This window comes from Lepidochelys olivacea (assembly GCF_965140295.1).
Source record: "Lepidochelys olivacea isolate rLepOli2 genome assembly, chromosome: 5".
NCBI lineage: Eukaryota > Metazoa > Chordata > Testudines > Cheloniidae > Lepidochelys > Lepidochelys olivacea.
This window is the reverse complement of record NC_140415.1, coordinates 112,970,777-112,998,146: the sequence shown is the minus strand read 5'-3', so window position 1 is coordinate 112,998,146 and position 27,370 is coordinate 112,970,777. Positions and strand designations below refer to the sequence as shown.

The window sequence follows — 27,370 nt, the reverse complement described above, 5'->3', positions numbered from 1 at the left end:
GATACTGGGTTCTCTCTGTATGTGGAGAATACTCACTGAGATCCACCAGGTGTGCAGTTTAGACACTTACTTACATTTTTTATACACCTGAAATAAATGTGCATTTTATGTGGGACATGTAGCTCTACACTTCCCAGGAGAAGAGAATAGAATATTGGATTTGAGATCTACCGTGTGGATCTAAGAGCAAAATGTTGCCCTCAGAGAGGTATTATGATTGTTGCTGAGAGCGATTTGATCCGTCAGAGGCAAATCCTGCCTATCTTGCATTGGCACACAAACCTTGATAGTAGTGGTTCTGTTGTGCAAGGGGGAGATTGCAATGAGGGTTCATAGTAGCCTGCTGCAGAGAACTGCTGCAAGGTAACTTTCTTATAGGGAAAGTATTGGGGCTCGGCCACAGGAGGAGCAGGCTTGTGGTCGGTAGGTTTGCACACACTGCTGATCCACTAGCCAAAAGGTTTGTGGACTAGCTGTATAGTGGGCTACTGTTACCTGCAGTCTGCAATAGCAGCCGCAGAGTTGCTGCACAGCTTCTTCATATCCGGACTATGAATTGGAAAAAATCCATCCTTCCCAGCCCTGTGTATACCCACTACACAAACCCCATTGACTCTGTTTTTCACAAAGAATATTCAGCTCAAAACTTGTACGTTGTTAAAACAACAACAACAACTTAAGTCACCTTCTCGTTTCTTTTAGCCACTGCTTTACCACTTAATGTTCATTGCAGTGGGAAAAAAATACAAAAAACGATCAAATGTATCTGGTAAAAATGAAATCAGTTTGACACTTCCATGACCTCACTCTATATCTAGATGCACTTTGACACTGAGTCAAGCAACTGGATGGAACACTCTGTTAATATAGCATAATGCTGAGGAAAATACCCCGCAAGCAGTTAAATAATCACAGATATTCTGCACTCTGCACTGCTGCTGTGATCTCAGAGTTTAATTCAGGAAGAATCTGAGTGCAGCAGTAATGCAGCCACACAGCTATATTTACTTCTTTGTACAGCAACGTCAGATAAAATACATCTTACTGTGTCAGCTGTTGTTAGAGGCACTTCCTCATGACTTCTGATTGTTCAAGCATTTCTGGCCATTACCATCTTCATCTAATAATAACAGCTGAAATTTTGACATGCCTGTTGTTTAGTAGATTCCTTGGATGATTATGGGAAAAGGAATTGCATTACACAAAAATAGGGTCAGATCCTGCAGTCCCTACTCTCTCCCATTTACCTCACCATGAACAACTGCAGGATCAGGCCTTTACTTTGTAGCAGCATTGAAAGCATTGTTTTGTATCTTTATTTTTTCCATTTTTAGTGCAAATAAAAAGGATATGAATATCCGATGATAAAAGTGAATAGTTCTTAAGATAAAAAGGAAAGTAGTACTTGTGGCACCTTAGAGACTAACCAATTTATTTGAGCATGAGCTTTCTTGAGCTACAGCATCCGATGAAGTGAGCTGTAGCTCACAAAAGCTTATGCTCAAATAAATTGGTTAGTCTCTAAGGTGCCACAAGTACTCCTTTTCTTTTTGCGAATACAGACTAACGCGGCTGTTACTCTGAAACAGTTCTTAAGATAGGAATTGCCACTCCAGAAGCAATATTTAGAAATTGAGCCATGGTCTCCATATTTTGAAAAGTTATTTCTTATTTTAACCTCTGAGCCAAATTATGACCCATTGAGGAGATGACGGTTTTGCCAAAAGCCCACTGATCTAGCCCTTGTGTCATCACAGTTGCTGACCAGCCCAAGGTTTACCTTTGAAGCTCTTGGTAGTCTAGTAACATTTTACCATCCATCATTAGCTATTATTCAGAAGACAAATATATTTCAAAAACCACATGACAGTCACAAAATCTGCGACTTTCATGATAGCTGTGACAAAACTCCAGCTTTCTTAACGACAGATGGACAAAGTTCATTAGTTAAGTTTCTGCATCTGTTTATGAGTTTATCCATCCGTCTATCTGCCAGTGCAGCATCTTACATTTTGTTACTTGCTGATAAAATGGTTTAGTGTCAGTTTTGACTCAAAAGTGTCAGACTTCCCATGGGTTTAGTAAGATTTTTGCATGAGTAAAGGAGTCCTTAAGTTGCAATTAAGAACATAAACATTAAAAAGAACATTTCTAAAACGCAATCAGTTTTTTAATAGATCCTGCAATCCTTATTCAGGCAAAGCTCCTAAAGGTCAAAATTTGTCTCTAAATTACATCTGCTGCTTCCATGGGTTTGCACCAGTGTAACAAGGCCAGAATTTCTCTCTCGTCTTTTTTATATATGTGACTGTGTGTGTGTGTGTATATATATAAAGGTTAACAGTTCACTAGTAACACTTGATCATTCAAAAAGACTGAAATATAAGTGCAGCGTCACTAACAGATTTGTTATCCGTTTCTTTGTTCTGTTTTTTTCCATTTATGGATGATGTTACAGAAAAAATTGAACTCCCAAATACTGCAAAAGTGGAAGTTGAAGTAACACCACCAAATGATGGTTCAGGACCAGTGCAAAATGGAAACATTGTCCATGGAATTGAAGAGGTTACTGTCTTTTATTTTCTTTCTTTCTCTTTCTCTTTACCCTGATAAACATATTCCTGCCTGTTTTTACTATTTTGGAAAGCTAGTGAGTTGGTTTTTACCAAATAGGATCTTACCCTTTCATGCTCTTAGACCTGAACCTACAGCTCAAGGCACTATGGAGAGAGAAAACCCCGTAAAAAGCAATTCTTGGCACTGAAGTTCATACCATGGTTTACTTTAAGTTTAAAAAGAACAGGAGTACTTGTGGCACCTTAGAGGACAAACAAATTTATTAGAGCTTAAGTTTTCGTGAGCTACAGCTCACTTCATCAGATGCGTAGAATGGAACATATAGATAGATAGGTAAGTTGGAAGTTACCATACAAACTGTGAGAGGCTAATTAATTAAGATGAGCTATTATCAGCAGGAGAAAAAAAACTTTTGAAGGTTTCCGGTATAGGGTGGTGTTTATGTGACCATCGCTTATTAGCACAGTAGTGTCCAGGAAATGGACTGCTTCTGTGGATTGGTCTAGGCTGAGGTTGATGGTGGGATGGAAATTGTTGAAATCATGGTGGAAATCACGCCATCAGGGGCTCGTTCACCTGCACATCTACCAATGTGATATACGCCATCATGTGCCAGCAATGCCCCTCTGCCATGTACATTGGCCAAACCGGACAGTCTCTACGCAAAAGAATAAATGGACACAAATCTGACATCAGGAATCATAACATTCAAAAACCAGTAGGAGAACATCTCAACCTCTGTGGCCACTCAGTAAAAGATTTAAGGGTGGCAATTTTGCAACAGAAAAGCTTCAAAAACAGACTCCAAAGAGAAACTGCTGAACTTGAATTAATATGCAAACTAGATACCATTAACTTGGGTTTGACTAGAGACTGGGAGTGGCTGGGTCATTACACATATTGAATCTATTTCCCCATGTTAAGTATCCTCACACCTTCTTGTCAACTGTCTAAATGGGCCATCTTGATTATCACTACAAAAGTTTTTTTTCTTCTGCTGATAATAGCTCATCTTAACTAATTAGCCTCTCACAGTTTGTATGAAGAAAAGGAGTACCTGTGGCACCTTAGAAACTAACAAATTTATTTGAGCATAAGCTTCATGAGCTACAGCTCACTTCATCGGATGCTCACGAAAGCTTATGCTCAAATAAATTTGTTAGTCTCTAAGGTGCCACAAGTACTCCTTTTCTTTTTGAACATAGACTAACACGGCTGCTACTCTGAAACCTGACAGTTTGTATAGTAACTTCCAGCTTATCTGTATGTATTCTGACGGGGCAAAGCCAGATGGCTATAGAAAAGTAGTGGGAGATAGATATATTAGCTCCAGGCTAAACAAATCCCTGGTACCAGGATAAGTGAAATGACAGTTGCTCCAGGTCAATTAAGACACCAGGGGCCAATTAAGAACTTTCCAGAAGGCAGGGAGAATGCTAGGTTGATTGGGACACCTGAAGCCAATCAGGGGCTGGCTGAAACTAGTTAAAAGCCTCCCAGTTAGTCAGGTGAGGGGTGCATGTCAGGAGCTGTGGGAGGAAGTTGTGCTGTTGGAGAGACTGAGTAGTACACACCATATCAGGCACGAGGAAGGAGGCCCTGAGGTAAGGGTGAAGTGGAGCTTGAGGAAGTGAGGGCTGCTGTGGGGGAAGTAGCCCAGGGAATTGTACATGTCATGTTTCTAAAAGGTCAGCTACCATAGCTGATACTATTAGGGTCCCTGGGCTGGAGCCCGGAGTAGAGGGTGGGCCCGGGCTCCCTCCCCTTTGCCCCCCAATTAATCACTGAGACTGGGAGACAACAGAGACTGTGCAAGGAAGGATAGCTTCTCCTCACCTCCCTCGTTGGCTTATGATGAAAATGGCTCAGTAGACTGTGACCCTTGTCTCTAGAGAGAGAAGGATTACATGGAGGGTCACAGTGAGCCTCTGAGGCTAGTGAAATCCACCAGGAAACGCAGGACCCACGGAGGCAAGGACAGAGTTTTGTCACAGTATATATATATATCTTAGTATATGTTCCATTCTATGCATCTGATGAAGTGAGCTGTAGTTCACGAAAGCTTATGCTCTAATAAATTTGTTCGTCTCTAAGGTGCCACAAGTACTTCTGTTCTTTTTGCGGATACAGACTAACACGGCTGCTTCTCTGAAACCTTTAAGTTTAAACTATACAGACAAATTCTTAGCATTTTCCTTAGGTAAGTTCTAGCAAAAGTTGTTGAACATTGGCAAACTGCAGGAAAATGCTATCCCTGTTGTTACATTGTTTTGCTTTTTGTTATAAATTATCCGTTAGATCTCTACTCTTCAACACTACTCTGCTAGTGCTTCCCACCCTAGCCACTTCAGCCTCATTCTGGCAGCTGTTTTGCACATTTCTATAAAGTAGTCACACTGAAACTTAAATTCCTTGAAATTTGAAAGCATTTTCCATTCCCTTACAAATAGGAAAAGTCATATTTTTACAGAAAATATTAATTAAATTTTGAACGTGAACCATTTTGAGAGAGAGTGGCCTATTTTCAAGCAAAAATTATCTCTGCAGTGATAAGAGATACGATACAGTTCACAATTGCAGTATGAAAATAGTGATTTTGATGAAAAGCAAAATGTCAGGGTACAAAATATCCTTAATAAATGTTTTAACCATTTTAGCACAGCTCAAGAGTTTATTTTTGAGAAATATACCTACATGGCCTCAGTCTTGCAAATGTTTAACTTCACGCATTTTTGTAGTTCCATTAAAGTCAGTGAAAATTAAGTATGTGGATAAAAGTTTACAGGACCTCTTATGGCAGAGAATGGCATCCTTCCTAAAGGTTTATCTGAGGGCTATATACTATTCCAGCACCTCTCTGGGGATATTATCATGTTCCCCAGAATCTCAGCTTTTATTTTAAAACTAAAGCAGTCTCTTGTGGTGATGAAGAAAACCTGAAATATGTGAATTAAGTGTAACTGAGTTGCAGAGATGAGGAGAGAGCCTGGAACAATAACTCTGAAAGGTGTGAACTGCCCCATTCATCTGAGAGTCTGAGTTCATTGCTGAACCAAAATAAATGTTGAGGCTGGTTTTAACATTAAGCAAAAATGTGTATAATAAAAGAAAAAAAAATCCAGCGAGTGATATTAATAATTCCATTCCAGTAGGCTAATATAGTCATTGGTGCATTGTTAGGTTTTATTATCCTACAATAGCACTGAATATTGTGGTGTGGATGAATAATAATTTTGTGGCACATGTGAATATTCTAAAGGATCCACTTTACTATAACTTAGTAAGGGAATCTATCCTGCCTATAGCTAACTCCTGAGAAACTATTCAGAAAAAACAATAACGGAAGAACAATTGTATCTCATAGAAAGGTTCAGATGTTGTCATTTTGCATTATAATGAAGTGGATTCTAAGCCTGTTCAAAAATGGGTCAAGCAACCTCATCACCCAAGACAGAAAAATTTGATGGTTTCATTTCAAATAACTGCAGGACAAGCAGATATTGCAAGGTTACAATACTGAGCAAAGCTTGGTTTGTTTTTGTTTTGTTTTGTTAAACACTTAAAACTTTCAGTAAGGCAATGTTTGAAATTTTCATGTCAGATCTAATAAGCATTAATGTATACTCAAAATGTACTGTACTGCAGTAGAGGTGGGATGCATTATTTATCCCAGTCAAGAGTAGAGAATCTTACAACCTAAAGAATTCATGAGTAATTCTGCACCTTCAGCTCCATCAGTCTTGAAGAAAAGTTTTAGGGGTTCACTTGCACAGAGAGCAACTCGACGGTGACCTGGCCTCAGTTATTCAAGCCTTTGTCACCACTCAGCTGGACTACAGCTGGAAGATGAAGCTAGATACACGAATTCAGAATGGAAATAAGGTGTAAAATTTTATCAGTAAGAGTAATTAACTATTGGAACAATTTACCAAGAATTGTGGTGAATTCTCTATCACTGACCATTTTTAAATCAAGATCAGATGTTTTTTCTAAAAGATATATGCTACAAGGTCAGACCAAATGATTACAATGGTCCCTTCTGGCCTTGAAATTTATGAATCTATAAATACTACCAGTTACATTTTGAGGCAGTCTTTCCTGGCACCATTTCCACAGTCTCTCTACTTTTCTTCTTTTCTAGTGATTGCCACTTGAAACAGTCACTGCTTAATTATCCATAAAAATATATTTGTATAAATATAAATTCCATATAAACTGGAATTTTAAAAAATTGTTCTGTTTTTCTGTGATTGTCATAACATGAAAATGCTTCTGTAAGAATCGGATAAACACTCATTCTTTTTTTGCATATTGATCTTTGTCAAAGGTACCCCTGCTTGTCTTTGGCTCAAACACTGTTGGAATATTTGTCCTAGCTGGGCCTGACTGCAGTACTACCCTAAAGCTAAGGAGCAGGAAGAAGGAACAGGCCTTTCTGAAGTGCCCAGTCAACCCTGGGAAAGTAGCATAGACCATACAGAAGGGGGGAAGACAGGCATTGAGTAGAGTGGAAGGAAAACTCAGTGAAGAGTAGGAGATGATGAAGAGGAGAGGCAGAAAAAAGGATATGGGAAGTAAAAAGAGTGGGGGCAGGGTGAAAATTAAGGTGCAATTTTATGTAAAAGGGGCAATTGCCCCTCACAAAGAATCTTGATAAGAATGTAAAAATGGCCATACTGGGTCAAACCAATGGTACATCTAGGCCAGTATTCTGTCTTCCAACAGTGTGCAGGTGCTTTAGAGGGAATGAACAGAACAGAGCAATTATGGAATGATCCATCCCCTATCATCTAGACCCAGCATCTGGCAGTCAGAGGTTTAAGGACAAGAGCGTTCATTTGTATCTCTGACCCATTGGCTAATAGCCATTGATGGACCTAGCTTCCAGGAATTTATCAAATTCCTTTTTAAATCCAGTTATAATTCTGGCCTTCACAATACAACTCTGGCCTATGGCAATGAGTTCCACAAGTTGACTGTGCTTTCTGTGAAGTATTTCCTTATGTTTGTTTTAAACCTGCTGCCTATTAATTTCATTGGGTGACCCCTGGTTCTTGTGCTATGTGAAAGGGTAAATATCACTTACTTATTCACATTATCCAAACCATTTGTGGTTTTATAGACCTCCATCATATCCCCCCCTTAGTCGTCTCCTTTTTAAGATGAACAGTCCCAGTCTTTTTAATCTCTCCTCATATGGAAGCTTTTCCATCCATCTAATCATTTTTGTTGCTCTTCTCTGTGCCCTTTTCCAATTCGGTGACTGGAACTGTATGCAGTATTCCAGGTGTAAGCATTCCATGGATTATTATAATGGCATTATGATTTTTTTGTCTTATTATCTATCCCTTTCCTAATGGTTCCTTACATTGTTAGCTTTTTTGACTGCTGCTGCATACTGAGTGGAGATACTTTCAGAGAACTATCCACAATGACTCCAAGATCTCTTTCTTGAGTGGTAACAGCTCATATAAACCCCATCATTTTGCATGTGTAGTTCGGATTATGTTTTCCAGTATGCATTTATTGACATTGAATTTCAGCTGTTATTTTGTTGCCCAAACACCCAGTTTTGTGACATCCCTTCATAACAGTTTGCAGTCTGATTTGGACTTAACTATCTTGGGCAATTTTGTATCATCTGCAAACTTTGACATCTCACTGTTTACCCCTTTTTCCAGGTCATTTATGAATATGCTGAACAGCACTGGTCCCAGTACAGATCCCTTGCGGACACCACTATTTACCTCTCTCCATTCTGAAAACTGACCATTTATTCCTACCCTTTGTTTCCTGTCATTTAACCAGTTACTGATCCATGAGACGACCTGCGTTCTTATCCCATGACAGCTTATTTTGCTTAAGAGCCATTGGTGAGGTACCTTTTCAAAGTCCTAGTACACTATATCCAGTGGATCACCCTTTTCCACATGTTTGCTGACCCTGTCAAAGAATTCTAATAGATTGGTGAGGCATGATTTCTCTTTACACAAGCCGTGTTGACTCTTCCCCAACAAATCGTGTTAATCTGTGTGTCTGATAAGTCTTTTCTTTACTATAGTTTCAACCAATTTGCCTGGTACTTTATGCTTACCAGCCTGCAATTACCAGGACTGCCTCTGGCGCCATTTTAAAAAATGAGTGTTACATTAGCTATCTGCCAGTCATCTGGTACAGCAACTGAGGGTGTCAGAGGCATTCTCCACCTTGAAGGATCAAGCCCCACATTTGCCTTCAGGGGAAAGCCGCTGTCCTGAAAACTGATGGCTGGGGAACAAGTGTGCTCAGGATATAATTTTACTGCCAGAAACTGGATTATGGAACATTATCATAGCCTGTTTGCATTCTGAACCGGCAAGATCTGCAAGGGAAACTAATTGTCTTCTGTGTTGTGCCTACCATATCATATTTCTGTTATTCAGTTCCCATGTCAAGAATACACAGGGTCCCATTTCTGGAAATTTTAGCCTTCATTAGTCCAAACTGTGATAGCTCAATCTAAATCTCTAGATCAGAAACATAATATTGTGAAGTTCTGTATTTGATGCACATTTATCTGAAGTGAAATGCATCCACAATCTAAATACTGGAATTATCATTTTCCATATACCAGCCCCAGAAGTGTCTATAGATAAGCTCTTTCTTCTTGTTTACAAATACTTTTTTTAAATTAAAACAATGAGCATAGGTCTCCCAGCAAAGAAGAGAAGAGGGGCTTCTTAGGGTGATCAGAGACTAAAACTGGAGGAGCAGAGAAATTTTTTTTTAATTTATTTTAAAACATTTTGAAATTACACTTTATTTTAAAAAGGTAACTCTGTCTGACTCCCCTCTGTTTTTTCTTCCTTCTTTCCCTTCCCTTTTTCCTTCTCCCTAGTTTTTTCCCCCTTTTCTTTTCTTTTTGTTTTCTTTTGTTTGAGTACATTTTTTCCTGAGTCTAATTTCTCTTCCTTCCCTCTCTTGTTTTTTTTTTTAGTGTTGTACACTCTGGCTGAAATTCACTCCTATGAAGAGTGCAAACACAAGGCCTATGAACCACTTGTAGAAGGCTAGATGAATTTCACCCTACTTCAGACCGTCTTTCTCTCTCTTGTCTTCCTCATTCATCTTTCTCTCTTCCCCATTCTCAGTCTCTTGCTCCTTCCTTTCTTCCCAGGCCCATCTTCAAATTCTCACCTCCTGACCCCAGTTTTCTCCAGCAGAGGATCTAACTTCTGCTGGACCTCTTACCAGACCAGGGCTCCAATCCATGGAATAAGCCCGGATCTCTGCTTATTCTGCCGCTGCTTGCAGGAGTCTTGAGAGACCTTCCCTTGTAGCCCTGTCCATCAATCCAAGCCAGTTATATTAATGTTGGGTCCAATCCAAGTCCCACTGAGGTCAAAAGGAATGACTCCTATTGACTTCAGTGAGTGTTGGTTCAGGCCTCTTGAGAGGGAAAAAAATACACTGGGATAATTTTTTTTCTAATCCAATCTGTAAATGTTCCTTTTTTTGTCCTGGCCAACCTATGCTTTCTTCCCTCTTGCAATGTATTCCATCTTACTTTGGATTTAGTCCTAGTTATTGTATCTTTCGTTTTGACCTTTAACAGGTTTCCATGAAGGAGAAAGTTCTTTTATATAAAACGGTATATTTCTAGCTTAGTACTGAGCATGTCTGACAAAATGCAAAGAGGAGTAGAAGGACAGTGATGGTATCTCATTAAATAATTTATAGGTTACCATACAGAGAAATGATCTTTCTGAAAGTTCTCCCTCCCCACCCCCCTTAACAAGTATTTGATTAAGCTGCTTGAGCTGTAATCATTCTAACTTGTGGCTTTCCTAAAAATAACATCCCATTTCAAGTTAACACCTTCTCCTCCCGCCTCCCACACACACACACACCCTTTCACCAGTTTCCATGGAAACCTAATTGGAAAACTTATATATGCCAACCATCTCAAAGATAACTTTTCATGAAAAGAAAAGGCACCTTGGATGCAATGAGAACACATCACTAAGCCTCCAGTGTTTTCAGTGTGATTACTAAACAGCTTACTTGAGCAACTGTGGTAAAGTGGATTTAGCTTTCTTCACCAAAGAGCAGCACATGGTTAGTGCATTTCAGGACAAAGCTTTTGTCTGCGGCATTTATTCCCTTCCAAGGAACATGTGATCCTTTTCATCAAATTAATGTGATTTGAATCTAAGTATAGGCGTGTTCTCAGTCACTAGATGTGTTTCCCAAAATATTTTAAATGCTTCAGTTTGGGAAAGAAAGGGGAAGAGATGACAAAAGCCTTTGTTGAAAGGTAATAATATATCCCAAAGTGCCTGATATTCTTTTGATCAGTAAGCATATATTTTCTGCTGCCTGAAAATCTTCTTTGCCTTTTCATTGAGCCTGAAATAATTGCACAGATCTCTCTTGTCACTTTAACTTTTATGTAACTTAGAGATCGTTGCACTGCCATAAAATGGGATTGACCATTGTATTCCCAAGCCTATTTACTGATCTGTTCTACATTTTTTCTGCTGTACACCTTTTTCCCTTTTTTTGAAAAATAGGACAGTGGGAAAGAGGCTACAAGACGGGCTTAGTCATCAGTTGCATCTCCAGATCACTATGACTGTTATTTCCATTTGCAGGCCTGCTGAGCATAGTTTGTAATACAGCACTCTATGTGTCTCTTTCTATACCCACCAGTGAATGCTGCAGTGTAACTTTGAGGGAAATAAATGGGTACAAATTCAGAATTTTCTAGTTTCCCAGGATTCCAGCAGTAGACCCGGAAGTTGTACAGATTGCAGTAATGGCATATGGGTTAAAAATCATCCACATATTCCTTATCAGCATAAAATCCAACCAAAAAATCTAGCCTCCTCTTGGTGGTTTCACAGTACATGGAGGATTTACATACACCCTTGCCATTAATGTGAGTTACCTATGTAAATGGAATGTATCCTAAGAAGAAATAGGTGCAGGGTAGCATAACTTGAATTTTTGCCACATGATTCCACAAAGAAAGGTTGCTCTTCTTTCTGTCTTAGGTATTTATATGGCCACAGTTACTGTAGAAACTCAGCACCTCACAAACTTTAATTTATTTAGCCTTACTACACCTCTGTTAAGTAGGGGGAAGTATTATTATCCTCCTATTTTACAGATGAGGAATTGGGAGACAGAGGCTAAGTAACCTGCCCAAGGTCATCCAGAAAGTCTATGGTTGAGACCCAGACTAGCACTCTAACCCACTTAACTGTCTTCCCTCTCTGTCTCGGTGAGGACATAAAATAGCCTGAGATTTGCTTTTTTGAAGAACAAAAGTAGATCTTAACATTGAACAATAAGATATCAATTTGAGGCAGGCAACATTTTGAGATGTCATTCTATTTTTATCTTAGTTCCCTCATAAAGAAAGGTCATGTTGATGGCTGGTGTCCACTGTCTAGAAACAAATAGCCACGACAGTCTTTTGCAACACTAAGAAGCAGAAAATGGATAGGAACACTCTTACACATGCTATGATATCTATCCTTCAGCATGATCAAAGGGAATCATAAATGGTCTCTGTCTGCCTCTTTACCATTTTCACTGGAAACCTGATCCTAATTCTGTGCTGATTATCTGTGTCAGGAATCCGTATACAGGAGAAAAGCACAAAAAGAAAAATATATAGTCCTTGTCTAATTTGGGGCAATATAATGAGCCTCAAAACTTAGTATTTTTAACTCATATGAGATACCTGTTATAAGATGTACTCAATTTATTGTAAGCAGTTAATAAGTACTTTCACACTTGGGAACACTGATAAATTTTGAGGTGGGTTATTTTATTTGTTTTTCAGACTTTTTTACATCCAAAATAAAATGCAGTTTCAGACGCAGTCCTCGATGAACAACTGTTTTTCCTGAGTAATATATTTTGAGCATAAACCTCTAAACAGACAAGTCTTCTCTGCTGTTTGCTAGAAGCAGTGAATACACGATTTTGGCAGATGGGAATCGGTATAATCTGTTGGTTATAAACAAAAGAGTTACTGATGAAATGTCACCATCTGTTGGCATTGTTGAAATGCTCTGAGTCACACAGTCATTACTTATTACTGTATAGTTTTCTCAGAAATGGCCTGATTATGAGTAAACTAATAGGAGATGGTGTCTAAGAAGTTACAGGGAAGATAAAACTACTGAAGTTAGAGGAGAGTGTCATTTTCATTATTGTAATGTGATACATGCAAGAGCTGAAGTGTAGAAAAACCAGACTCAGCCTTTATAGAGAGTATCTCAAAAGACAGTATGGACAGTAAATTTGTTGTGGAAATTAAACTACGAGACACATTCCAAAATTCTTTTCTCAACCTTCATTTTTGTAAAATAAAAACTTGAATTTTTTGTTGCAAAAATACCCTACTGACCCACAATGTAACATGTAAAGGGGATATCTGTCTAATGTAGTTCTTATTACATTTTATTTATTTATTTATTTATATGTAATGCGGTAGCACTTATAGCAGTGGTCCCCCAACTTTTTCCGTCGCACCCCCTCTTAACCCATAATGGAAGCTGTATGGCCCCCCCCACCAGAAGACTGTGATCAGGAGCCACAGCTGGGAGTGGAGCCAGAGCTGCCATCACGAGCTGGGGCCTGTGGTCAGGGGCCCAAGCTGGGGGTGGGGCCAGAGCAGAGCTGGGGGCAGAGTGGGGCTGGCCAGCACTCTCTCCCCGTCCCCATGGGGGGGCAGGGCCCTGCCATGCCCCGCCCAAATGTTTCTCCATGCCCCACAGTTTGGAGATCACTGACCTGGAGGCTTAGTCAGGGATCTGGGCCCATTGTATTAGGCACTGTTCATGCACACATAAAAAAAGATGGTCCCTGTTCCAAAAAACTTACTAAGTATAAGATGAGAGAAAACAGGTGAATATAGCATGCAGGCAGAGAGGGCAGGGAGCCTAGCACAAGAGAATAGTGAGACAATTAAGATTAGTGTAGCAAGTAAACCACGCAAATTACCTTTTCATGTAATATCTTTGGTACAGTTACTGTTTTATGAACAACTGTAGCGAGTTCACACATTTCTTAATAAAAAAACCCACTTATTTAATACCTGTCGCAGTATAATAAGTTTAATGGGGAAGACTATAAAGAATATAATGGTAAGTTATTCTCTTCACTGACAGTTCACTGAGGCAGTCAGTTTGAAAGGAACAGTATTAATATATTCTGGTGGTTATCTAGAATACTAAAGAATTAGTTCTATTCATAACATGAATAACATGTATAGTTACATTTTCCTTGGCATATTCTGATCCACATTTTCAAATGAGGCCTCTAAAATGCACCTGCAAAATTTGTGGGCACATCCATCTGCTTACACAAATGTATATTTGTATGGACAGATAGACCTTTACACACGTATGGCCTGACTTTCAACCTAACCTTAACCTGACCTCTGTGTGACTGCAGTTGTTATTAGGCTGGGTTTAGGAATCCAGGCAATGAAGATATCTAAGTACTTCACAACACTCACAAATGTATCTTTTTAGCATTCTTCCTTGGCAGTGCCCTTTGTGCTAGACTGGTATTGGCTTACATTTTTCTCAACCAGATTTCACCAGACAATTAATTTTTTTGTCCTACTTTCTTTGTTTCTTTCTTGTTGTTTCATGAGGGAAATATACCTAATATTGTTAGACTGGCACATTGACTTCTGATCATACAGGCATCCAAGGATCATCAAAATGACGTTTCATCATTAATTATTAAAAACCAGGAATTTTAGTAAGGACACGGAATTCCATTCACACTTGAAAATACTCCCACAAAAATTTATCCCACAGATGGGTTTAATTCAGAAATATTGCAACATCTCTGACTGGTCTAGCTTGAGTTATTTCACTCCTAGAATCATTGAATAATAGAATAGTAGGACTGGAAGAGATCTCAGGAGATCATCTAGCCAAGCCCCTGCACTCAAGGCAGGACTAAGTATTATCTAGATCATCCCTGACAGGTGTTCGTCTACATTGCTCTTAAAAATCTACAATGACAGAGATTCCACAACCTCCCTAGGCAATTTATTTGAGTGCTTAACCACCCTGACAGTTAGGAATTTTTTTCCTATTGTCCAGCCTAAACTGCCCATGCTGCAATTTGGGCCATTGCTTCTTGCCCTATCCTCAGAGACTAAAGATAAAAAATTTTCTCCCTTGTCCTTGTAACAACTTTTTATGTACTTGAAAACTGTTATCATGTCCCTCTCCCCAGTCGTCTTTTCTCCAGACTAAACAAAACCAATTTTTTCAATCCTCCCTCATGTTTTCTAGACCTTTAATCATTTTTATTGCTCTTCTCTGGACTTTCTCCAATTTGTCCACATCGTGGCCCCCAGAACTGGACACGATACTTCAGTTGAGGCCTAACCAGCCCGGAGTAGAGCAGGAGAATGACTTCTCGTGTCTTGCTTAGAACGCTCCTGCTAATACATCGCAGAATGATGTTTCCTTTTTTTTAAACAGCATTACACTGTTGACGCATATTTAGCTTGTGATCCACTCTGACTCCAAGATCCCTTTCCACAGTTCTCCTTCCCAGGCAATCATTTCCCATTTTGTATGTGTGCAACTGATTGTTCCTTCCTACGTGGAGTACTTGGCATTTGTCCTTATTGAATTTCATCCTATTTATTTCAGACCATTTCTCCAGTTTGTCCAGCTCATTTTGAGTTTTAATCCTATCCTCCAAGGCACTTGCAACCCTTCCGAGCTTGGTATCATCTGCAAACTTTATAAGTGTACTCTCTATGCCATTATCTTAATCATTGATGAAGATATTGAACAGAACTAGACTCAGAACTGATCCCTGCGGGACCCCACTTGTTATGTCCTTCCAGCATGACTGTGAACCACTGATAACTACTCTCTGGAATGGTTTTCCAGCCAGTTATGCACCCAACTTATAGTAGCTCCGTCTAGGTTGTATTTCCCTAGTTTGCTCCTGGATGAGTTGACTGTAAGTGTAACACTCATATTGTCTCAGAGGCATGGTGGTTTGTTTTTTTCCAGCCTCTTGTGGGTAACTCAGTGTTGCTTTTCCCCATTAGTCAGATTTTCAAAGATGCTGAACATCTTCAGCTTCTGTTGATTTCAATGTGAGTTCTTGGAGCTCATTAACTCTGCAAATCAAGCCCTGATTCTGCATCCTTTATTCTTGCAAGTTAGAAATGAAAGATTAGACCTTAAAAACCAAATTGTGCCTACTATAATGTATGCACAGCTTCCGTTATTGCCAGTGGAACTGGTATGTATATGACTAAGGGCAGAATTCAGACCTAGAATGGTAATAATTACTTGTGATGTGTACAATATCTTTCTGCTAAGTATTTTCACCAGAATAAGAGACCTGCAACCAATTGAAGTGTATGCTTCCCTTTTTCTTTACTACAGTATCTGCAAAATCTCTGCTTAGAACCCAGAGTCACATGCAGAATTACAGAAGCTGCCACCTGCTCCTAATTCCATAGCCATTCACAGTGCCTTGTGGCTCTTTGTATTTTTTTATAACTGTGAGTTTTAAATTTTTTGCCACATAAACTGCAGACTGGTGCCTAAAACCTGGCGAAGAGAAACCAGAGAATAAAATGACACTGTTTTCCCAGTGTGTGCAAACAGTAAAAGCTTTTGTTTTGAATTGAAGAGACTTTGATTTAGTTCAGATAACTCGCTCTTCATGTCACCAGCTCCACATTTGTCACTATAATTAGCCTCCTTTCCATCCCTCTGTAGAATTATGTGGTGAGCTTCTGAGGTTTCAAAGTTTGTGATATTTTCTATGCCCATGTAAGACAACAATGGGTCTGATTCTGAACTCATCAATACTTGGGTAAATCATGAGTAATTGCATTGCCAGTGGAGTTAGTCCTCATTTACAAAGAAGAAAGACCAGAATCAAAAGGCATATGATCAGAATGGACAGTACTGCATGCATGAATTGTGTGTTTAACATCTGCATGTTCTACAAATGTGTGTGTGTGTCCATATACATATCAATATATGTTCAGAGTTACAATGATTAAAGAGGATTGTTAATCTCAGCTAATCTCTAAATATGATAATTCAGAAAATACTTAGTCATTCAATGCTGTTTTTGAAACTAATGTTTATGGAGGTTTATTCCTGCTGCGTCTGCTGCTTGAAATATACCCGGCCACTCAGAAAGAGTTACCTAGGCAACCTTTCAATTGCTTCTTTTGTGCTCCTATTTTCCTCAGTAATCATTATTTCAAAGCTAGGTATCTAGCCTCATCTGATTCCCGCACCCCTAGTTGCTTCTGCCAGAATCTGGAGACAGAGAGAACAGATTTGGTTTGAAGGAAGTAGTCTTGCACCTGCATATGTTTTCTAAAGAGGTCAAACTGCCATAGATTATGGAAATGAAGGGCAGAGCATCTGCCTACTTTGGCAGTGTACAGAAAGATAAAAGGACGCGCCAATCTCTTAAACCTTTCAGATGCTTAACGTTCTGTGGCGAGTGTGTGACCAGTTGTATCCATATCTGTTTGTAAAATCTTGTCATGATAAATACCTGTGACTCTTCAGTTCACTGTCATTTTTTAATCACTCAGATTAGTTGGGAATTTCTAGAAGTATAGGGACTAACAAGATATGGTCTTCTCTTAACCTGTGTGTATAATTGGTAAGGCAGCTGCATCTATGAACACATCAAGAGGGAACTGTGGATATGGGCTCGATTGTATCTTTGTAAATCTGGCAAAACTCTAGTGAAGTCAATGGAGTGATACAGATATAAAACTGGAAAAAATTCGGTCAGAATCAGGTTTTGTGTCCCTTAGTGTTGATAGGAACATTTAAAATGATCATTTATAGAGACGACAACCTTGAGTTACTTGTAGAGTAATCAAACGGATGATTTTCTAGTCAATAATTAGGAATGGATTTTGAAACAGAACTATTAATAAATCCCCAAAATTACAGAGCTGTGCAATAAACTAACCAAATCAAGTAGATTCTGAAACCAGCCTCTTGCAGCACTGTTAAAAACCTTAACTAAGCACTGTTAACACAGGGTCTTAACTCATAGAAAGGTGATGATAATGTTCCTCAGCACAGTATAAACTTATTGGAAGAATAGTATGTAATTTTCAGAAAGGTCTGAGATCTCAATTATAATCTCTTTTTAAAATGACTTTTAAAAGTAGGCACATCCTGCATGCTCTGAGGAAAATCCAACTTATATTGTCTTTGGGCTTTCTCTTACTGAACTCAGTGGGAGATTTTCCAGTGAATTCAGGGGGGGTTGGATCAGGCCCTTTGTGGGACAGAACCATTCAGGCTGAATTTTGTGTTGGCTTACACAGCAGTGTAAATTAGATCTGGTGTAACCCCATTGACATTGCCTCTTTGAGTTACACCAGGGATGAATTTGGCCTCGTGGGCAAAAAGGCCAGAAAATAGGTGTAAGTGTCAAAGTAGTCTAGGTCATGCCCATTAGCAGCAGACTATGGCAGTCCTAAAGGGTCTTATGTCACCTACATGCTGAGGAGTGAAAGGCGGGCAGAGAAACCGGAAAAGTGATGTGGCTAGCCGTAAAGGACCTATGTCACAGGAGACATCCCTCCAAGCTTAGCCTGTAGTAAGTGGCTGAAAACCAATTAACAGTAGGGTGTAAAAACAAACAAAAAACACTTGTGTGTAGAGAGGTTAAAATATTGGAGTGAAGATCCATCATGTGGGTGAAAGTTTTTCCCTAAGGTTTTGCTGGTTAGTTGCTAAAAAATTGATGTGCTACTGGAAGGTCAGAGGGCAAAACATTATGGATGGTCTTGATTCAGACCTTGGTTACTCTGGTTTTGCCCAGTATAACCCAGGATGGAGGAAACAGTAGTGGAAGTCTGTTTGGAGATGTGTCAGAGGCACAAAGTGAATACAATCCCTGTAGCCTGATCTTAGATTATGTATTGATTACGTAAGAATCTCCAGTTATCACTTTGAGGGTTGACAGGTTCTTGCCCCAAGATCAGGCCCAGTATAATTTAAATTATTATATAGTTGGGAACCCTGATGTGCACAGTTGCAACACTCACAATATAGGAACTAATAGAGGAAATATAGTTTATTAATACGTTTAGCACAGTTACAAAGACCCCAACTCAGTAAGATAGAGATACTACAGAACGTACATCTGCACATCCATATACTCGCATCATCCCTTGTAGAACAACCTGCAATGTTAGCCATCATCTTCCTCATTAGCATCACCTTCCTCATCATCACCAGTGGCCATCTTTCTGGAACTACCCAAGGACTACATCTCTCTCTCCTACTGCCCCTAGTCTGGGATGCCACTTTTATACTATGTTACACTGACGCCGTTATGTTCAATGCATATTCAGTAGGGGATTTTTCCCTTCTTATTGTTTGTATTTCCTCACCTCACTAATGTTGGAGTGTCTTTTTTCTATAGGTTAGTATTTCAATGATCTCAATTTATTATATACATCACTTTGTTACCATGGCCCTTTTGTGGTTAGGTATCACATTTGTTATTTCTGTCCTAACTAGTTATTTTGGTTCTTTCCAAGTTCTAAGTTGTGGTGTACCTGTTAAGTTTAAAAGGGAATGAAAGTTAGGAAAGCCCCTATGCCGACCTGCTGTAATGCATCCTATATGTTAAAGGTCGCAGTTATACATGGACCTTATGCTTTAGCTCCATTTATCTAGGTGAAAGTCCCAGACATAAGTATGCTGACTTGCTGAAGCTAATGTCTTACAGGATACGGGCCTGTAGGTTTCTTGCATTACTGCCGAATATAATGCAAAGCAGTAAATATAATGAAGGTGAGCTAGCCCACTGGGCTACAATAGCAGTGAATATAATAAAGTAAACTAGCCCACTGGGCTACATCCCCACTCTGCCAGGATGCCTGAAGCTGGTCAGTGCAATCCCAAAGAATGGCTAGCATTGGCAACGGAGGGGCCACGGGTTCACTGCATCCTCAGGCAACCTTTGCCAGCAGGATTCATGTGACGCTCTAGCTGCAGTTTAGTGCTCCACTGCCCTGGCTGCTATCGCGTAGACTCCTGGCAGTGTAAACATAATCTGCCCCTCTTCAGAGGTAGAACCCTTTGGGGCACAGGCTGGTGCAGCTTGCACCTTCCTGCACCAACACTGGCAATTCAAGCCCAATAGTTGTAATATAGCTGGAGCTAATGAGTCTTTCTTCAAGGCGTGAAGTTCGCATGACTTTCTCCAAAGAGATCGCTGACTTTATTCACCCAATTTACCTTCTATTCATTTCCATTTTTATGACAGAATTCAGAAGATGATGATGAAGAGCAGCCTCTCAGCCTGGCCTGGCCTGACACCTTACGCAAACAGCTCATGTATCTTGCTGTTTTCCCCATTGTTTTTCCATTGTGGATTACCCTGCCAGATGTCAGAAAGCCTGTGAGTACCGCACTGTTGTTATAAGTTGATGTGTTTTGCACAATGAAATGGTTTCATTGAACAGATTCAAACTTCTCCGTCTTCTTGAACATTTTTAACCCCCTTTGGCATAGTTTTAATATAGTTTAGGATCCCTCTATTTTAAGGCAAAGATGTGATAAATAACTTTTTGCGGTTTACAAAGCCTAGTGGATTAATGAAAAAGTAGAGTTTGTGATTTTTCAGCAGTTTCACTTGTGGAGAAAATACAACACCAGAATTCTGAAGCAAACATCAACCTTAAACCAAGTAGTAATCTGGGAGGTATCGTTGTGAATGTGTTGCCATTATGTGCATAAATATTTTATGGCACAAAGAGAGAAATTCTTTCTTGTGGGTCTTGATAATTGCATTTCTTGATGTCCACTATGCATTACTTAACACCATAGGAAGTCTACCTTTCAGGAACGCACAGACCACTAACAGTTCCTGTATCCTAGTGTCTCCGAAACAGCAGTAAAGTCTGTGCTTTCTATAAATACTCACTTTAAGAATTAAACATTCAGATTTAGTCAAATAAAATGATTATATATAATAGTGCCACTTTGCATGTCTGAGGCACCTTTCAACTTAGGCTCAAAATACTTTACAAACAAAGGTCCATGTTGCATCACAGCTTCCTCTGGCAACTCATCAACATGGCCAAAGTGCTAACAGGGCTTCTCCTGAGAGCAAACGTCCTGAGGACCCACATCGTTCTCTGATTTGATACCACAAACATACTTTAGCCACCCCTAGTGGCGCTTCAGTCTTCAGAGTGGTTGTACTTCCATCTTTTCATGTTCTCTGTATGTATAAATATCTTCTTACTATATGTTCCATTCTATGCATCTGATGAAGTGGGCTGTAGCCCACGAAAGCTTATGCTCAAATAAATTTGTTAGTCTCTAAGGTGCCACAAGTACTCCTTTTCTTTTTGCTGATACAGACTAACATGGCTGCTACTCTGAAACCTATCAGAAATGAATGCAGCCTCAGCCAGTATTACTATCTGCGCTAATTCCCTGTGAGTTAAAAGATTGATGATTCATGTCCTCCTGACTTGGTCTCTGAGTCTCCTACTTCTTCCCTCCCAGCCCACCCACTTCTCAGTCTCAGATCTTGGACCCTATCAAGAAACATGCACAGGAGAGGGGAATGTGGGACACAATACTAGGGAAACAGCTGACTCTCGCTATCAAAAAAGAGAATTGTAATGTTAAGATGATACTGTCTGCCCACGAATGTCAGGGGAACAATCAGATCCTTAGGGCATGTCTACACTACAGGTGCTACAGTGGCATCTGTTACCTACATTGACATTAAAACTCCTTACAACTCACCTAGTGGTGGTAGCTAGGTTGATAGAAGAATTGTTGCCTCAACCTAGCTGTGATTAGGTCGACATAACTATGGTGTTCAGGGGTATGAATTTTTCACACACCTGAGAAACATATCTAGGTTGATCTAAATTTTAAGTGTATACCAAGGGTGTAGTTAATTAAGCCCCACAACACCCCTGAAAGGAATGGTACGTAATGCAGGACTCTCCTGGATTTAACAGGGCACAGCAGTTTATGGCAAACTGAAGAAGAGTACTATAGAGAGACAAGGTAGATGAGGTAATATGTTTTACTGGACTTACTTCTGTTGGTGAGAGAGACAAGCTTTCAAGCTTTACAAGCTACACAGAGCTCTTCTTAGTTAATTGACACTTCAAGGGTTTTAGGAAGGCAGAATATAATTATCAGAGCCAATACACAGGGGTTAACATGTTTACTTTTACTAAAAAGGCCATTAGATGTCTCTTGACCACAAGTGATCAGAACATTTGATTTACATCCCATCCCAGTGATGGCCCCTCTCCCCTGAACACCGTACTAAGGTATTGGTGCAGTATTGATTCAAAGGGAAGATTGCCACCTATTGGATTCCTAATACCACTGCCTGCAGCACTTAGATTTTCCACACAAGTACTGACCCTGCTTAGCTTATCTGACCCTACTTAGCTTGTGACATCTGACAGGGTCACTGCACAGCATGGGCTCGCCCTACAACACAGTACAGTGGAAGATTAAATACTTAAAGCCAAATTCAGTTCTGAGACCAGTGCAGGCAAGTTGTACAGGTCTAACTGAAAGAGGAATTAGGCCTACACAAATCAATTTTTAAAAAACATTTTTTATTTTTAAGATGTTTTAACACAAGTAAAATTAAATCTAAAATGGTCATGAATGCCATCATTGTGAAATCTAGACAGCTTCAAAAAATGAGTTAAAAGTAGTTTCAGTTATTACATCTGCCCCTGAGTCCCCCAAGGCAATTTACAACCCACATTTGCCTTTTATTTTATTTTATTTTATTTTATGTCATTTTGGCTTGTTTGTTTCAAATGTTTTATTAAGGCAAGAAGAAAAATAACCAGAAAAAAACAATATCAAAAGATTAATTACTCCTACGGCATAAATTTCATCATCATTTGGCAGTTATGTCCCTGATTAAGGAGAGAGTTAAGCACATGTCCTATGTTAAGTACAAGTCATCCCATTGAAATACAAAAAAGTAAAAAATATTTTCAAATATATTGTTTTCTCTAGTCTTTTTCAGGAACAGTAATCTTAGTTGTTACTTGTTAAACATTTTCACACACAGGTTTGATTCCTAAATATAACTGTCTCTTGAATGCAGTTATATTCATCCTTACTCAGGCAAACTTTCATTAAAAAGAAGTTTAGCCTGAGTAAGGACTAAGTAAAAGCTGAATAAGGTGGATTTAGGAGTTGGCCCAGTTATTTATATTATTTACAATCTTTTGGTTATCACTTTAGGATGAGATCCAGCAGTCTTTCCACATGCAGACCATCCATTAATTTCATCCCGATCTTTGTGTTTGCAGTCACTGAAGGTTGTATATTAATAAAAATGACTGTAATAGTTTGTCATGTCCTCACTCTCTTGTATTTACATATTGAAACGGTAATAGCTGATAGACTCGTCAAAGCTGAAAAATCAATAGCTGGATTAATGCCTCAGTAAGTGTTTTAATCTCCTCATCTTAGTTCAAAAATATATTTAAAACTTCAAAGAGAGGGGATGCACAAATGTATAAGAGTCTAAATCAGTGTTCTGAATTCTTCCTCCCACCACATTTCCCCTCCCATGCACTGAAAAGCTTCGGTTCAGTGCAAAGAACACAAACTAAAATAAGACTGTCAAATTTTTCTTTGATAAAGATTTCTCAAAAGGCATAATTTTTCAGTTTTCCCATCTGTTTGTGCTCTCATGGTTTTTTCTTTTCGAGTTCAAACAACTATGTTAAAATGTGTTGTTTAATAACATAACAGCATACAGTATGATATAGGTTTCAGTTTTGTATTGGTCTTTGTTTTGCAATCTCATTGACTATTAATATGAATCAGGATGTATAAAGTTATTCACAAAGGATTTCAAATTCTATTCTCAATTACACCTAGACATGGGAAGTGGTGTGCATTGTTTTGAATAAAAATCTCAAACTACCCGAAGCGCTCCTTGTAATCATTTTATTCATTTGCCTCAAACATTTATGTTGTATAACCAGTTGTTAACAAAAATGTTTAATGAAAATCAAAAATCTCATTAATATTCAAGTGACTGTAAAAGTCATGTGAAGGTTTGCATCAGCAGTGCACACGCAAGTTCTGGCCCATTGACAAAAAAAGAATTGATTCCAGTAGGACATACTATATCATAACATAAAGGATGAAGTATAAATGTGTATACTGAAAGTCAAAGGGTGGCAGAAACTAAAGAAGAATTTGATTCACAGAAAGGAATGGCTTGTCACGAATAGCAGGAAACAGAGGCTAATCTTGTATGCAGTTTGTAATCACATGTAGTAATAACTGGAGAGGTAACAGGATGTATCAATGTGACAAACTGTTTACATTGAACATTACTGTGAAAGAATTAACCAGACAGTTGCAGAAACTCTCTATGCCCAGCTGCCTAGCTTGTCACAGATGCTTCATTAGCTTGTTTGTGTCTAAAACTCTCTGTCTTACTCCTGCCTGTCACCACCACCCGTACCACCCAAAATAATGGTTGATTATGGTGGTTCAAAGTGCACTTCAGAATTCAGATTTACATGTACAGTGTGAGTCAAAGATTTGAGCAAACCTACTACAACATTCAAATAGATTTTGAAGGCAAACTAAACACTTTGGACACAATTTGCAAATATGATAATTTTAATAGGAAATTCAAATTCCCTATTTGGAGGCTCATGTTGGCACTTAGGCACATAAAATGAGCACTTGTGTGCTAAGTGCAGATTTGAGAGTCCATATAGAGCTTTGTATGTCCTCTGTGGGTGCCCACTTCTGAAAATTGTCCTCCCCTTTCTTCTGGGTGTTTTTCCTTTTCTCCTTTACCTTCCTTTCTAAAATATATTTTAGCTGAACTGAAGGGGGAAGTATTAATAGTGTTTACCAGCACTAGAGCAAACTACAGTCAGTTCTATAAATCCTTATAGTCTAATGAATGCCAAATTTAGCAAAATTCTCTAACATGAAATATACAATTTTTAATTAATAGGATCCCCGCTGTCTTTGTTTTTTTTTTTCCTGAATTTTATCCAGTGTACAGATAATGATTTTTTTTTTTTTAGAAATACAACTACAGTGGTCTGTATATTAGTTGAAAAGCAGCTCCATAATTAAATCAATAAATGATCCATTTTAATAAACATTTGCTAGCTTAATAAACTGTTTACTTAAGATGACCGCTTATGGAGCTAGACCCATCCTCACTGTAATGCTATTGAAGTAACTGGCAGTACGCTAGGGACTGATTTATTCCATGGGGATTTAGTGGTTGGCTTTTCAAATGCCTTTATTAATAATAACAATAATAATAGCTAGATGTTGTAGTAATAATAACTCATATTTGTACAGTACTTTTCAGCAATAGATCTCAAAGAGCTATACAAAGGATATAAATATAATTATCCCCATTTTACAGATGGGGCAATTGAGAGACAGAGAGGTGAAGTGACTACCTCAGAGTCACTCACCAAACTAGAGGCAGGGCCAGGAATAAAACCAGGTATCTTGAATCCCAGTCCAGAGCTCAGTCCACTAGACCCTGCCCCCAACTGCCTCCCTCCTTTCCACTCTGAAAAAAGAACAAATAATGAGGCTCAAATTCCACCATGGTGCCAACATGGGGCAAATCGTTATGCCCATCAGTGGCAGATTAGCCACTGGGCCAATGGAGCCTGTGCCCAGGGGCCCCAGCCAATTGGGGAGCCCAGAAAAATAGGTGCCCCTGCACTCTGACCCACTCCACCCGCTGGGCACTCCAGCCGGGGAGCAGGGTCAGGGAGTGGGGGCTTGCCCCGCTCTGCCTGTCTGGCACTCCAGCTGGGGAGTGGGGTCGGGGCGTGGCAGCTGGAGTGCCAGGCGGGTGGACTGGGGCAAGCCCCCGCGCCCCGACCCCATTTCCCCAGCAGAAGCATCGGGGGGATTCAGGGGAGACTGCAGGCCAAAGGGGTGTGAAGGGGCCCCCATTTGCTCTGGCCCAGGGGCGCACAAAACCCTAATCCACCCCTGGTGGCTGTGCAGAGTCCCATTAACTACACTGAGACTCCATATAAGTGAACATTTCCTTCAACAAATAGAACCATTATCATCTACAGGACTCTGAACAAGGACAAAGGTGTGCCAACACAGACCCAATTTCAGGATTAGAGCCTAAATGAGCAAAATATGATGAATGATAAACTATATCTAATGCCTAGAGTAATAGAGAATAGAGAGTTCGTACAAATAAATGTACATATGAGACAAATATATGAGGTATTAAGATTAAATATAAAATAAAAGCACAGTAATAAAAGTGGGCAAAGGTAAAAAAATCCTTTATTTTTTTGCCAAACAAAGGCTCAATACCTTGCAGGATCAGGCTCTAAGAAACAACACATTTGCTGAAAACATTCTTTGATCATAATCCTATTCATTTTAAGCTCTGATATTTTTCAAAGACCATTAGGAATTCTATACATATGTGCCCCAGGAAAAATATGTGAGCAAAGAAGGCACTATGCAGAAGCAACACCAGTCCATCAAATCTAGATTCACGCAACTAAATTCAGTTGACATCTCTAAGTCGAAATGGCATATTTACTGTATGAACCATGCTTTTTTGATTTGTCCTGTTACCATGACCACAGCAGAGCCAACTGGTAATAAAACTGGGTGCTAATATCTTTATAAAGCAACCATCCCAACAGCTGCATACTCAACTGGAAAGAAATGTTGAGAAACATTGCTGTCTGACAGCTCTGACTATTTCTTCCAGGAAAATTTTTAGAACTGACAGCTCTGCTCGTTCCCAGGAGCTTGTGAATTACTCACATGGATGAATATCCAAAACTTTGACAATAATTACAATCTAATTTTTTTTGAAGATCCAGCCTCAGTAAAAACAGTACTCCCACTCTTTTTTTCAAATTCATCTGTATGCAAATTATTACCATATTTATTGGATTTGTGCATGATTTCAGCTTCTACAATTGGCACAGGCTTTACATTTTGCACTTTTTCAGTTATAATGTTTTCTCTTCTAAAAATAGATAATTAAACTGTAAAGTCTGTTAAAGTTCACATAGCCTTGAACTACTGCTTATCAGCTAATTATAATGGAACAAAATTGGCTCAGACAGTCAGGGTGCATGTATGCTATAAAGTTACTGACATAATTCTCAGCTCTGCAGTTTCCTGCATTATGGTTAATTCCTTGTCTGATTTGCATAAACACTATGTCATTATTTTACAATAACCATATGGTATGGATAGCCCTGTTCTCTGGTTGACTGACAGCCATTATTGGCCAATAGCGAGAATTTGAATAATTCACAGTATTGTTATTTTTGACAACAAGAATATGCAAATCCCTCTGCTCTGATTGGATCTCATTTTAAATTTTAAATTTAAATTTTAAAATAGAATTTTAAAGCTGATTGCCAACAACACGCATACCACCTCATCTTCTCGCTGTCTTCAGTTGAAGAAAACACTACAAACTTACACAAAATAAGAAAATAATCCAAAAAGTTGAAAATACTGAACAAGAAATGGATGTCTTTAAAAAAAAAAATCCTTTTGAATCATTTGCCCCATTCAGGCTCAGTCCTACTCCCACTGAAGTAAAATTACATATACTCACTGCAGCAGCCAGAAGTGTTGTTTTGACCGTGTTGGTCCCAGGATTTTAGAGAGACACGGTAGGTGAGGTAATACATTGGACCAACTTCCACTGGTGAAAGAAACAAATTTTCAAGCTA

General features: G+C 39.1%; 1 protein-coding gene across 1 annotated transcript in view; it reads left to right on the top strand.

Moving 5' to 3' along the window:
- Positions 1-27,370, top strand: part of SLC24A2 (solute carrier family 24 member 2) — a 169,965-nt gene that overhangs the window by 130,693 nt on the left and 11,902 nt on the right. The window contains exons 7-8 of the mRNA XM_084629612.1: positions 2,459-2,565; positions 19,894-20,028. Coding sequence (XP_084485738.1) covers positions 2,459-2,565; positions 19,894-20,028 — 242 coding nt within the window. The remainder of the gene's footprint in view (positions 1-2,458; positions 2,566-19,893; positions 20,029-27,370) is intronic.